Source organism: Chelonoidis abingdonii, chromosome 13, assembly GCF_003597395.2.
Source record: "Chelonoidis abingdonii isolate Lonesome George chromosome 13, CheloAbing_2.0, whole genome shotgun sequence".
Classification (NCBI taxonomy): domain Eukaryota; kingdom Metazoa; phylum Chordata; order Testudines; family Testudinidae; genus Chelonoidis; species Chelonoidis abingdonii.
In genome coordinates, this window is record NC_133781.1 from 30994385 (window position 1) to 31007516 (window position 13132).

At 48.3% G+C, this 13132-nt stretch overlaps 1 protein-coding gene across 7 annotated transcripts in view; it reads right to left on the reverse strand.

The window, feature by feature from the left end:
- The window catches only part of RNF213 (ring finger protein 213), an 84225-nt gene extending 74048 nt beyond the window's left edge, over positions 1-10177 (reverse strand). For 6 of the 7 annotated variants that reach the window (XM_075071912.1, XM_032797225.2, XM_032797223.2 and 3 more), the window contains exons 1-3: positions 9942-10177; positions 8050-8197; positions 3335-3528 (exon numbers count right to left, since the gene is read on the reverse strand). In XM_075071912.1, coding sequence (XP_074928013.1) covers positions 3335-3426 — 92 coding nt within the window. In that variant the 5' untranslated portion in view covers positions 3427-3528; positions 8050-8197; positions 9942-10177. Of the gene's footprint in view, positions 1-3334; positions 3529-8049; positions 8198-9297; positions 9412-9941 lie in introns of those variants that run through there. The other variant, XM_075071911.1, reaches the window with a different exon arrangement.
- Positions 10178-13132: the final 2955 nt, after the last annotated feature.

Sequence of the window (13132 nt, forward strand, 5' to 3'; positions counted from 1 at the left end):
GTATACAGAGGAATTACAGAGACACTGGCTCTGCCCAATGCGTCAGGGAGGGACCATTCAGGAACTGCTGACAGCAGTTATTAAGTTTAATCACTTCAGACTGGCATCCAACTGTGGACCCAGAACAGACACCTGTGCTAGTAATTGGGGGTTCAGGGGAATGCGCTTGCTTAGGCTGCTCCACGTAGAGGAACTACTCATGAGAACTACCTGCTGTGGACTTGCAGGAGATAAGCTGCTATCCTCAAACTGGACTGGTTTCTCCTCTTTCTGGAAAGGGGATTAGCATCATTCAACTCACTCCAGACTACACCGCTTGCAGCTTTTTCTGTCTGTTGAAAAATGGCTTCACTTTCAGAGAGATCAGGAAGTGAGATACAATTGCTAATCAATATTTATCTGTCAGGGTAGGGTGAGTAGCACTTTACACTGCAGTGTTTATTTGCAGCTTGCATTTTTAGTTTATGGCATGGGCAATTTTTAATAAAATTATTTCTCAATTTTCCCTACTTGAAACAAGTCAAATTTTCCCTGCTGCTCCTTATGAACGTTATCTGGCGAGTGCGTGAGACTTGGGGGCGGGGAGAAAGCATACCCTCTCCAACTACCACTTCGCTCACCAACATGCGACACTTGACAAGGAGAGACTGTGCAAGGAATCTGGCACCGCAGTCCCTACCAGAACCAAAGGGACAATGGAAATACTTGTATGCAGTGTTGTAGACATGTTGCTCCCATGGATTTATGGCTTTTTATGGTAAAACAATCTGTAACTAACACTCCTTTTTATCCTGTGACTACAGGGGTGTTACAGGCTAGGGACACCATCTCTGTTGTTTGCCAGAACCTGGGAATGGGCAACAGGGGATGGATCACTTGATGATCACCTGTTCTGTTCAATCCCTTTGGGGCATCTGGCTGGCCACTGTCGGAAGACAGGACACTGGGCTAGATGGACCTTTGGTCTGACCCAGTATGGCCATCCTTTTGCCAAATGGGTCTGACGGTCCAGGTTCCTCAGTGCCCAAGACTGATGAATAATAGAGCTGAAGGGTCGAATGCTGAGTAGCTAAGTTAACAATCGACAGCTGAAAGACTCAAAGATAAAGAAAAAGGCTAAAACTCAAAAGAAGAGGAAGAAGTAACAGAATAATAATTCCATGTGGTGGTTTGCCCTTCAAAGGGCCTGAGCACTATCATGAATATTCATGCCAATGCCCAACCTTCCAGGCCCAAATCTAACGTCCTCACCCACATAATATTGGAGTGCACTTATTCTATAGCCTAACATATCTATACATATTAATGCCAATTAGCTCATTCTCAGACCTGCCACTTCTTGCCTGAACTGGTTTATGGTTGTTACATCCACGTTCCTGCAATGTTCCCTGTGGTCACTGTTTACCACTGAGTTCTGACTCCTACTCTTCAGTAGACATGTCTAAGGACTTGTCTACATTACGGGCAACAATCGATCCACCAGGGGTCGACTTATCGCGTCTAGTCTAGAGTTGACGGGAGAGCATCAGCCATTGACTTACTGCAGTGAAGACACCGCGATAAGTGGATCTAAGTACGTCGACTTCAGCTACGTTATTCACGTAGCTGAAGTTGCGTAACTTAAGACACACACACGCGCACACTGTAGACCAGGTCTAAGGGGTGACTGTTAGGCCATTTATCTATGTCAAAGGTCACAAGCCTACTTCACTATACTTATACTAACTTGCTGACACCAATCATACAGGATACAGACCTGTAGGTTCCTTGCGTTACAGCCAAACACAACAGAGTAAACCAAACAAAATACAACCAAACGAGCAAACCAGTAGCTAATAGGCAGGATATAATAAAGCAAACCAGCAAGCTAGCCCTATGGGCTACACTGGATGAATTTCACCCTGCAAGTGTATTGCTCTCTGACCGTCACAGAAAGCCCAGGTTTTAAGTGGGCAGTTCAAAAGTCTCAGTGAAATTTGTTTAGCTGTTATCATCTTCACTTATCTACATACAAAAATCACACTGCTGGAAGTTACAGGTTTAAGAACAACAACAAAACCCAAAACAGCCAAACACACTCCGACCACACCCCAATAAAATTAGGGAACATACTATGCCAGTGACAAAAATGCATAACTGTAGGTATTTCTGCCAAAATTATATTACAAAATAAGTTCCTTGTTCGTCCCTCCACATATATTCTGGCGTATGACATTTCACAAAATAGTTTATTGTCTACTGTTGTGTAAGTATTATTTGTTGTATAATAATTTTGGGATAATGTTTACCACATGAAGCTCCAATTCCTTGAATGAGATAAGTTACCATAAAATATTAATTAGAATCTAGAAACATTCTGATTATGATAGCAGCTGTAAAGTTTCTCTGTTCACGCGAGATTTTGTTAACTCACACAAAACTGAAAACAGAGGTATGTTGGGTTTTTTTTAAAATGTCTTGGGGGTCTCAATTAGAATATTCTGAAATTTAATAAACCTGTCAGCGTTATGAAGTCACCATTAAAGAGGCAGCTTGGAACAATTTTTTTTTTTTTTTAAGTCCTCTGCTATAAGTTGTGATAAAAGAGGATTTGAAATCCAAGTAACTCTGAGAATCTGTTTTCCCAAGCATTTAAAGTTTTCAGCAATATGAGAATCTGACATTAAAGGACTTGTCCACATGAGAAAGGTTTTGCTATACAATACCAGCAAAGAGTGCTATTGCTGGTATAGCTTCTTACACCAGTTCCCTGAAGAAAGTAAGCTATAACGTCAAAAGCATTTTTGGCTGGCATAACCAAGTCTACCCTAGGGCTCTTGTTGGTACACACATATCAGAAAGATCATACCCCTAAGCAACATTATTATACCGGCAAAGGTTTCTAGTGCAGACCCCGCCTAATGTAGCAGCATTGGCTGAAAAATCCCGTAACAAGCAGCTATTGACTTGGGACAGACAGATTTTTAATCCTGAAGCTTTCCTGTATCATTCATTGATTCTATTATTGCTGGAAACATATTGTAAGGGGAAGCTGTATGATTCAGTATGTCAGCGACATATACTGAGACACCATTTGCTACAAAATTTATTATATTAAAATATGTATCAGATTTCCTTTAAAAAAATGCAGTTAGTGGTTCCAGACCCTGAGCAAAAAGCATTAGTAATAGGTGCCCCATTCTGTAAATGAGAGAGAAAGCAGAGGAGTTATTTGCTTGGATCATGCTACTCGGCACCCGGTGTCCTTACCCACTCCAATACTGTAGGGAAATGGGAAGATTCCTCAAGGTCTCTGCACAGTACAGTCTGCACAAGCGCATTCCGACATACTCACTTTCTTCTTTGAGACACCGCTTTGAGTCCCCAAGCTCTGTGACAGCAGCTCTCCTGGCTTTCCCTGTGTTTCTTTGGCCAGTGGTTGTCCATCAGCAGCTGGCACTGAGAAGGTGCCCTCTACCTTCAGTTCTCGCCCACTCTCCACTTCCCATTCAGGGACTGGAGCTGGCTTTACATCTCCACTTCCTACAACTGAGAAAAAGTTCTCTATTAATTTTACAGTGAGGAAACAAGGAGGAGACAAAACGTAATTCTCAACCAGAGTGGGGGAAAGGAAGAAGGAAAATCACAAATGCTGAATAAATGCATGGACTGAGACATGAACATTGCTTCCACACCCCTTTCTGAAGAGAACACTGGAAATAATCTCAGAAGGGAGGAAAGGCGCAATTCTCAGCCCTAAACCAAGGTTAAGAGAGAAGGGCCAGTGAAAATGACTCAACTGGAAGCCCCACTCTGAGACCACTTGCATCACATTTCCAAAACAGCACAAGCTGCTGAACTTATACTGCCAGAAAGGAGATTAGAGAGGGCTGGTCCTGAAAGTATATTTCAGGCCCGAGGCTGAAATCTTAAAGCATCCCTTCCTCTGTTCAGTCCAGAAATCCACCCCACCCTCCCTTTTGGCTTCCCATATGTGCCATGGCTTTATGCAGCATCATCTTGAGTGGTGCATTCACCACTGTATCACAGATGTTACCAGTTTCCTCCTGCGTAATCCTCAGGGCAGAACTGTGGAGTGTGAAGTGAGCAGGCCCTTGGTGTGCGCAGGTGGGTATGAAAGGCAAAGCCAATGGAGCCCAGGAGCTTATCTAGCCCCACAGAGAACACCAAGAACGTAAATAAATCACAAGAGTCAAAGCATAAAATCTCCTCCCCCTCCCCACCCCAAAAAAACAACAACAACAAATACAACACATATAAAAAATCTACAAGTAAAATGGGGGCTTAAGTAACAAATGTAATACAGAAAGTGGCCTGCAAAGGAGGTGGATAGAAATCACAGCTGTGCCCTTGTTCTCTCCTTCGTGAGGCATGGAAGGGGCCCGAAAGGACCCGAGAAACAATTCCATGTGTGTTTTACATCCCAAACAAGCCCTGTGACTGTCTCGGCTGAAAGGCTTGTTCTGTAGGGCACCCACTCTATAGCAGTGTAAGTATCAACTTCAGTCTAATCTATTTGTAATGACTTTATACTAACAAGTATCGGGGCAGCTGTGTTACTCTGTAGCCACAAAAACTATGAGGAGTCAGTGGCACCTCAGAGACTAACAGATCTGTTTAGATGTCTTTAAGGTGCCACCGGACTTCTCGTTGTTTTTATATTAACCGAATCTCAAAAGCAGCTTTGAAGCAGTTTTGTCTTTGGGCTTTGTTAGAGCAAGACGACCTTTCACTTTCTTCACCTTGTCAAACCACAGGTGACAGTCCAGTAATTTCTTACTGTGGGCTGTGCGGCCCTACGGCCTGGCCTGTGCTACAGTTAGGTTGATGTAAAGCAGTTTATGTTGACATAACTCTGTAAGTATCTACACTGAAGTGCAGTTCCCACCAATGTAGCTGCCCACTATACCGACTTAATAACGCCACCTCCACAAGAGGCCCAGCGCCTAGGCGGATGTCTTTAGGTTGACGCAGTGTCAGTTTAGATGCTGTGTTGCTGACATTGACTGTTGCTGCCTTTCAGAAGACATCCAACAATGCCCCACACTAACCGTTAAATCGGTGCAAGCGCTCCTGATGAGGACACACACTACTGACACAAGGAGCGTAGTGTGGACATGAAAAAGTAATTTAAATACTGTGGGGCTGTAAGCCAACGTAACTTTGGTTGACTTAATTTTATAGTGCAGACTTGCCATAGGTGTCATTGCTGAAATGTGAGGTTTGAATGAGTAAGGGGCACTGACAATTGTGTAGGTCAAAAGGCAACGGGCTACAAGTCAGATCTAAGGAAGTGGCTAGGCCTTAAGGTCCAGAGACCCATTTGTCAGTCCCTAACTATTAATCCAGATAAGGAGTTGTACGGTTTTGATGGAGTCATCTTCTGTTGTTTCCCTGCTCTCACTTGCTCAGGAGAAAAATAGGATTGTGAGCCCAGACACATGCCGTGGAGAAACTTCCGTTGGAGGGGAGGCCCCAAAAGTGAACCAAAGGTTAAGCTTGACCATGCTCTACCAGGATTGTGCAATGCAGCTGCAGTGCAAAGCTGCAATACCCTGATTCACTTGCGAGATCCAAGGCCCGATCTACACGACGCGTGAAATTCGATTTTAGATACGCAATTTCAGCTACGGGAATAGCGTAGCTGAAATCGAATATCTAAAATCGAGTTACTCACCCGTCTTCACCGCGCCGAATCGATGTGCGCGGCTCGCAAAGTCGAATCCGGAACTCCGTTTGTTTTGGTGGAGTTCCGGAATCGATGTAAGCGCGCTCTGGGTTCGATATATCCCCGTCTAGACGAGACGCGATATATCGAACCCAGAGCTTTCGATTTTAACGCGCCGAAATGGCGCGTCGTATAGACGTGGCCTCAGGCAGGAGAGTGAGGGGTATTAGCAGCTCAAATTGCAACCTCAAAAAGTCCAGGTAAATGAGAAAGCAGCAATCTCAATCTACTTTCTTACTGAATTATTATTGATTTTAATTTATGCTGTTAATTCCCTAATTCATTCATCTGATCTCCACTGTAACTTCAATTTAATTATTGCATTTAGTGTTGTAGGGAAGTTAAGTTTACATTTCCCTGTGTGTCTTCTCAGTACAATTCATAACACATACACTGAATTGGTTTTGTCTCCTCAAATTGCCATGGCATCTAAACGACATTAAAGCAGAAAGATTTGAATGAAAACATTGATAAGCCATTTGGCTGAGGCCTGAATTAAACCCCATTACATTTTACACTATGATGATAATCAGACAACTAGTGCAGAGGTGAGATACATTTGCTCTGGACTAAAAGCTGAGCAGTTGAGAGAGAAGGGATTTTCAATTAAACTGCTCAAAATAGTGTGTGTTTTATTAGCAACTATTTAATTTCAGTGATTATTTAACATTTGGAAAAGGAACCTGCTTAAAGATTCGGCACCTGCTGCCGATTCAGTGTAAGGCATTAGAGCTCTTTGTGTATTCCTGCCAAACCAATGAAGAGCAGCCTTAACACTCCAGATATTTCTAAAGTAAAAAGCAATCCGAAAATTTCAGATATAAAAACAAAAAGAAGAACATAAGAACGGTCATACTGGGTCAGACCAATGGATCATCTAGCCCAGAACCCTGCCTTCCAACAATGGCCAATGCTAGGTACCCCAGAGGGAACGAACAGAACAGGGAATCACCAAGTGATCCATCCCCTGTCGCCCATTCCCAGCTTCTGGCACCAATGTTTCAGGACTCCTCTATCAACCTTAAAGCAGGAAACAGCAAAAACCCAATTAAAAAAAAAAATCTTTTGTTGGCACAGTGCCCAACACACCACACGTCTAAGCGTGCAACTGCAGTAAAAAGTAACAATAAGGTAGAGACAAGGCAGGCAACTTGATTCTCACCCTGCCCATTGTCAGGTGGGGGATTCCCAGGGTTGGGGAACAGGTCCCAGCCACACACCTCTGCACAGACTCCAACCCTCTCTCCAGGGGATCAGAGGTAACCCTTGGAACAAGTACCATGTTTTACAAAAGCACAACACTTATCCAACCCAGCAAAGCCAGGGGCATTCCCAGGTCAGGATCTCTAGCAGGGGTTACACAAACTCCCTTGCCCTGATACAGCACGCAGCCCACCCCTACCCCCACACCAAGCGAGACATGCACAAATTCTCTGCCTTGTGTCGATGCAACCACAACACCCTTGGGTCAGTCCAACCTGTCCGTGCTCTCTGCTGCTTGCTACTTGGTATCAGCTGGCCTGGAAGCTCCAGCCTGTGCATCCCTAACAGTCTCCTTTTGTCTCTCCTCCAGGCAGCTCCTAGTTCAGCTCTGCCTGCGTCCATCCGGGTGTCTCTCTGCCCCAGCTCAGCACTGCTACTTTTCCCACCGCTCTTTCTTTGTTCTCTCTACAAGTCTTATCAGTTCCTGGGCTTGTCCGTCCCCGCCCCCCTCCCTCCTCCACTTGCTCATTGGCTCAAACTCTCCCAGGTGGTCCATAGTTATGTCTGTGTCCTTGTTCTGGAGTGGCACTCAACCCCCAGCCAATCTGGTTTGTGCAGCAATGGGGGGGAGGTCACCTCACAGCCAGATGTGAGTGCCCCCTCCTCCCACTGACCACCTCACTCTGTACTTCTCTTGCTTTGGGGCCAGGACCAGGGTTAGGTTCTTCCAGTAGGGATGCCCCAACACCATGTGGGTCACCCCACCAGTGGAAGCCCAGTGACTTCTTCCAGTCCTGGCTACTAGGACTAGGATATTCTCACCCCTCCCTGTTTGGTGGCTTGGGCTCAAAGTGGCAAGGCTTGAGCATGTTCCAGTGGACCCCACCTTCTCCGATCTATTTGCCAACTCTGCTCAGATCTGGTATACCAAGCATATGGGATATGGGACCCCACAGGCAATGTCTGATTCGGGGACGAAGGCTACATACAGTTTAGAGCACCTCTGCTGCTTAAGTACTATCTGCATGTCATCATGTGTACATGTCAAATAACTTTGCCTCTTTGCAATAGCCTACAGTCAGCCAAGCAGTAAACCCAAGTTACCCCTATCCTCCTACCTTTTTCCTTACTCTGTGTGCTGATGTGGGGGACCAGCCTGAATCCACAGCTGCTGCAGAAGTTGGGAGAAGCATCTTGAGAAATGTAGTCACATTTAGGGCACTTCATACCCGCACACTGATGCCTCAGGGAAAAGTTTTATGCCACCTGTTTCAAAGCAGGCAGAGAGACACACCCAAATGGTTAAGAGAGACAGCAAAACATTGATTGATTATTAGTGACCCTGGGCCCTTGCTAAATTTCACACTCAGGACACTGAGAAACTGTGAAAGCAACAGAGGTCAGACAGGCAATGTTTCAAGGCCTCACAAACCATTACTTGGGCATAAAATGAAACAACTTCCCTGCTTCCCACACCTCACAAGCAACAGAGATTTCAGTTGATAAGCTCATTTATTTAAAAAAGCAAGTGCAAATATTTGAAGCAAAACAAATTAATGAAAACTGTTTTAAGAGCCTAAATCATTCACAGAATGTGCGCATACAGACTTAACTCAAATACAGATTTGTAAAATGTAACCCACTATTTCCTTTCCTTTGTGTGCATGTGGTAACAAGACCATTGTGCACAAAACAAACAAACTGCAAAACACACACAGCTTCCTCCCCCCAATCTCTTTTCCCCTTCACTTTGCTTATTTGCCTTTGGTGACATTTGCTGTAGAGTCAGTTTTGCCTGTTTGCATTATTTTTGCAAAACAGCAACATGGGAGAGAAAAAATGCTCTGAATTCTTAAACTGAAAATCCAGCCCTAAATTCTTTGGAGCTGGGACTGGCTTGTTGTCGTGAGTGTACAGGACCCAGCGCTATAGGACTGGGGCTTCAGGCACGTTACTGCGCTGCAAATAATAAAGCAGAAGAAGAATGATAACCACAAGCATGGCCTAAACTGTGGACAAAGGAACTTGGCAGGAGGCATGTAGGGGGCAGGGCTGCACCTGCGAGGCCCCGAGGTGGAAGGGTGGGATGACAGCACAGATACATGCTGCAACGAGGGAAGCCCAGGGCCATGACGCTTGGCCAAGGGGCCACAATACTTGCCCTGGCCAGGAAAGGTTACAAAGGGCCCCCCCAGCCGAGACTCCCCCAGCCCAGGGCAGCAGGGTCACCCTGCTGCTGCCACCGCCCCTCTGGGGCAGGCGAGTGGGGGTGGGCCCCCCAGCCAGCCTTGCACAGAGGAGAGAGCCCCCCACACGCCCCTCAGCCCCCCATGGATGCACCGTCCCACCCCCCACCAGCCCCTTACCTGCAGCCCCTCCTGCCTGAGGGGGTGGGGAGGGGAGGCAGGGGCGGGGCCAGCATGTAAATCAGCTCGCAGCCCCTCGGGCGCCCGCCAGGCACATAACGAGAGCGTCCTCCCTATCCCCGAGCGCCCATGCTAATTAACCCCGCCGCTCGGCCAATGGCAAGGCAGGGAACGCTCGCTTTATGCAAATTGCTTCCCCAGGAAGGCGCGAGGCGGAAGGAGTCGTTTCCGGACTACAAGTCCCAGGGTGCATCGGATAGTGATTGATCGCAGCTGTCCCCAGCCGCCTGGCCCTGGCGGCGAAAGGGGACCGCGGAGCCTGTCCCGGCCCGCGGACGAGCAACTCACACCCCCTGCTCCCTCTGGCCGACGCGCCTCGGGGCCAGGAATGCCTCGCCGCAGTTGCACTGCAGCCGCCTCCACAGCGCCGGCTCCGTCTCCAGCGTCTGAACCCCCCCACCCCTGAGCGCATAGTGGCAGCGGCACATGGGTCCTGACCCAGTGGTCCGTGCCCTCTGCAAAGCCCCCTCTTGGTACCGCCAGCGGATGCGGTGGCTGGACCGGGCGTCGGGGGCTGGCCCCCCCCCCAGTGCTGAGCCCGGCCGAGCTCCCCGGGGGCCGAGCCCCCAGCTGGGGCCGCTCACCTGAGCTCCGCGCTGGCTGCCGCTGCCCGGGGACCCGGCAAAGTTTCTGTTTCTGCGAGTGGGCGTCGCTGGAGAGCCGGCGAGTTTCGCTTTCCATACGTCACCCGGGCCGGGGCCGCCCGAAGGGCTCGGACCCGCTCGGGCTGGGCACCCCGGGCTGCCAGGGACCGCTACACGCGCCCTCGGGCAGCGCAGAACGGCCGGGCAGAGCTGGCGCCCCAGGGCGCTGCTGCTACAGCTGGGGGTGGGGAAAGGTCCCTGCGCACCACATGCAGCGGCTCCTTCGGCAGAAGCACTTGCGCTGCCAGGGCAGGTCAGAGCGGGCTGGACACAAGGACCCCCCCCCCCTCGTCCGTCGGGGGGAAGCGTTTCGTCTCGGCTGAGTGTCTTGCCCCCACGGGGAGAGAGGGGAGGGACGCGGTGCTGTGCCCAGGGCCTAGACACACGAGTGGGAGTCAGGGGGTCAGTCCCACAGCAGGCGCTGCCCATAGACAGTTTTGTATTTATGTATTGTCCAAGGCCCTGAGCCTGCTAACACTTATCTATGAGACCAAGGGGGGAGGTAATAGCTTTTATTGGGCCAATTTCTGTTCACACAGAGCTCTTCTCCAGGCCTGGAAACCGGATTGAGAGTATGTCTACACTTAAATCACTGCAGTGGTGCAGGCACAGCATTTCAGTGTAGACACTGGATGCCTACAAGAGGGCATCTCCCATCAGCACAGACCAGGGGTTCTCAACCAGGGATTCGTGGGGTATGCACAGATCTGCGGGGGTGGGGGGGCACCAACTTATCGAGATACCTGCCTAACTCCCTTGATGCCTTCGAGGAGCAGTGGGTGCTGTCTGGGGTTCTCTACTTGGTGTCCCCGTCAGGCTCCCTTCTTATGACCCTTTGACAGCACTCCTGTCCCTGTTCTTTTATTAGTTGTCCCCTGAAATCAGTTGGGTTTTTGAGATCCTGTAGATCTTCCCCTTAGGCTGGGGGGGATCTGTTAGCAGTGGGTGGACTTTCAAGCTACATAAAAAGCATGAGCAAAGTCAATACAAACTGAAATTTTATACAATGATTTGTTTATGCTGCTCTGTATACTACACACTGAAATGTAAGAACATTTATATTTCAGTTGATTTATAACTGAATGGTAAAAAGGAGAAAGTCAATAGTTTTTCACGAATAATGTGCTGTGACACTTTTTTGTATTTTTGTGTCTGATTTTGTAAGCAAGTAGTTTTTAAGTGAGGTGAAACCTGGGGGTGCGCAAGACAAATCGGACTCCAGAAAGGGGTACCGTAGTCTGGGAAGGTTGAGCCACTGACAGAGATAATCCACCTCCCTGCTGTGGGTTCGCACAGTACAGATACAGCTCTCAGGGCAGGTCTACACTTCAAATGCTGCAGCAGCACAAAGGCATTGTAGGGCTTCAGTGAAGATGCTAGTTAATCAGCCTCTGTGAGAGACAATAGGTAGGTCTGCAGAAGAAGCCGGCCTGTCGACATAGCGCTGTGCACACTGGGGATTAGATGGGTACAACTGCTTCGCTCAGAGGTGTGGCCTTTTCACATCCCTGTGCGACGGAGTGCTACCGCTGTACGTTTCTAGTACAGAACTTCCCTCGGGTGCGGATTTACTCCTGAGAGAGATCACTCTACCCATGTAAGTCCCTAGTATAGACCAGGCCTCGGAATGTCACAGCTGCTGCACCAGGTGGTTTAGCATAAGTGGTTAGCAGATAGTCTAAGGGACCATTCCATGTGAAATGACCCATTAACACCTCTGCAGTCATAGAACAGTTGGGGGGGGGGTTAATGGGTTGCAGATTATTGTAATAAAAGCTAAACCTTATTCCCTGCTCTGCCACAGGTTGTGTGTGTGACCTTGGACCACCCTGTGTCTCAGTTTCCCATCTGTAAACTGAGGGGAGGTGTGATAAGTGCATTAAAGACTGAAAAGCTGTGAGATCTTCAGGCACATAAGGAGACAAAAGGTTTTAGATAGCTTCTTGGTCACACCTTGGTCAGGCTGCACATCTCATCCACTGAGGCCCTTTGAAGTCCATGCTGTCATGTGTTCTCTACTATGGTTACCTGTGCTAGTTTGAGTAAAGCATCATTTGTGATGTAGATGTGCTCAGAGAGGCATCTCCATATCTCCCAGGCCAGACGGTGCCTTCTGGCATCTTACTCATCCCTGCTGCATGGCCCTGACCTTCTCCAGTGTCTAGCTGCATTTGCCTGGGGGAGGAGATAACTGATTTCTTTCTCTTATCATCTCCTAAGAGCTCAGGGCCCTTCTCTCTGACTGGAATGCAGCTCATGCCAGCCTATGCTTGCTCGCTGATAGGCTCAGCAGCCCTGCAGGCACATCGCGTTTGCCATCTCTGGGAGTGGCAGACAGTAATATGCAACCAGGGCAGGGGGTCATGCTGTGGGGAATGGTTCTGAGACCTCCTTTCCCTGCTGGAGGTGTGTTAAATTGTAGCTGGTACAGTTGGGTGCATCTACAGCCACACACACCCCCAAAATTCCTCTACCCTAGAAATAGCTATAAAAACAATCCCCACTGCAGGCAGATACAGCCAGTCCTATTCTGCCTCTGCAGCCCTTAGGGAACATGGAAAGCTGCAAAATCCTTCCCTGCTGTAGGGAGAAATGAAAGAAGTTCTCACCAGGGGGCGCCTCTAAGACTTACAAACTCACTCTGCTTTCAGTTTCATTTCTCTGCTGCCTGCTCAGGCAGTGCTGCGTGCAGGGTGGTTGTAGGCATGTCGGTCCCAGGATATGAGAGGGACGAGGTGGGGGAGGTCATATCTTTTATTGGACCAACTCCTGTTGGTGAGCGAGAGAAACATTGGAGCCACACAGAGCTCTTCTCCAGGTCTGGAAGGTCCTCCGAGCGTCACAGCAAATGTGGTATCCCTCATCCAGTGCACTAAAGACCCCAGTAACAATGGCGGGGACGAAACCAGACAATCACAATGCTCTTACATGAGCTTAGACAGGAAAATGATAAAAGATGGGAGGGGGGACGCTTTCCAAAAAGCGATCTCTCTATACCTAACTTATCAGTCCTCATCCTCAAAGGAAACCTGCACAAGGACCCCTCTTCCCCTCTGCAGGCTGGCAATATGCACACACCAACCCTTAGGCTCCCTAAGCAAGTCAGGGGCCAGAGTAGAATTAATCTGTGG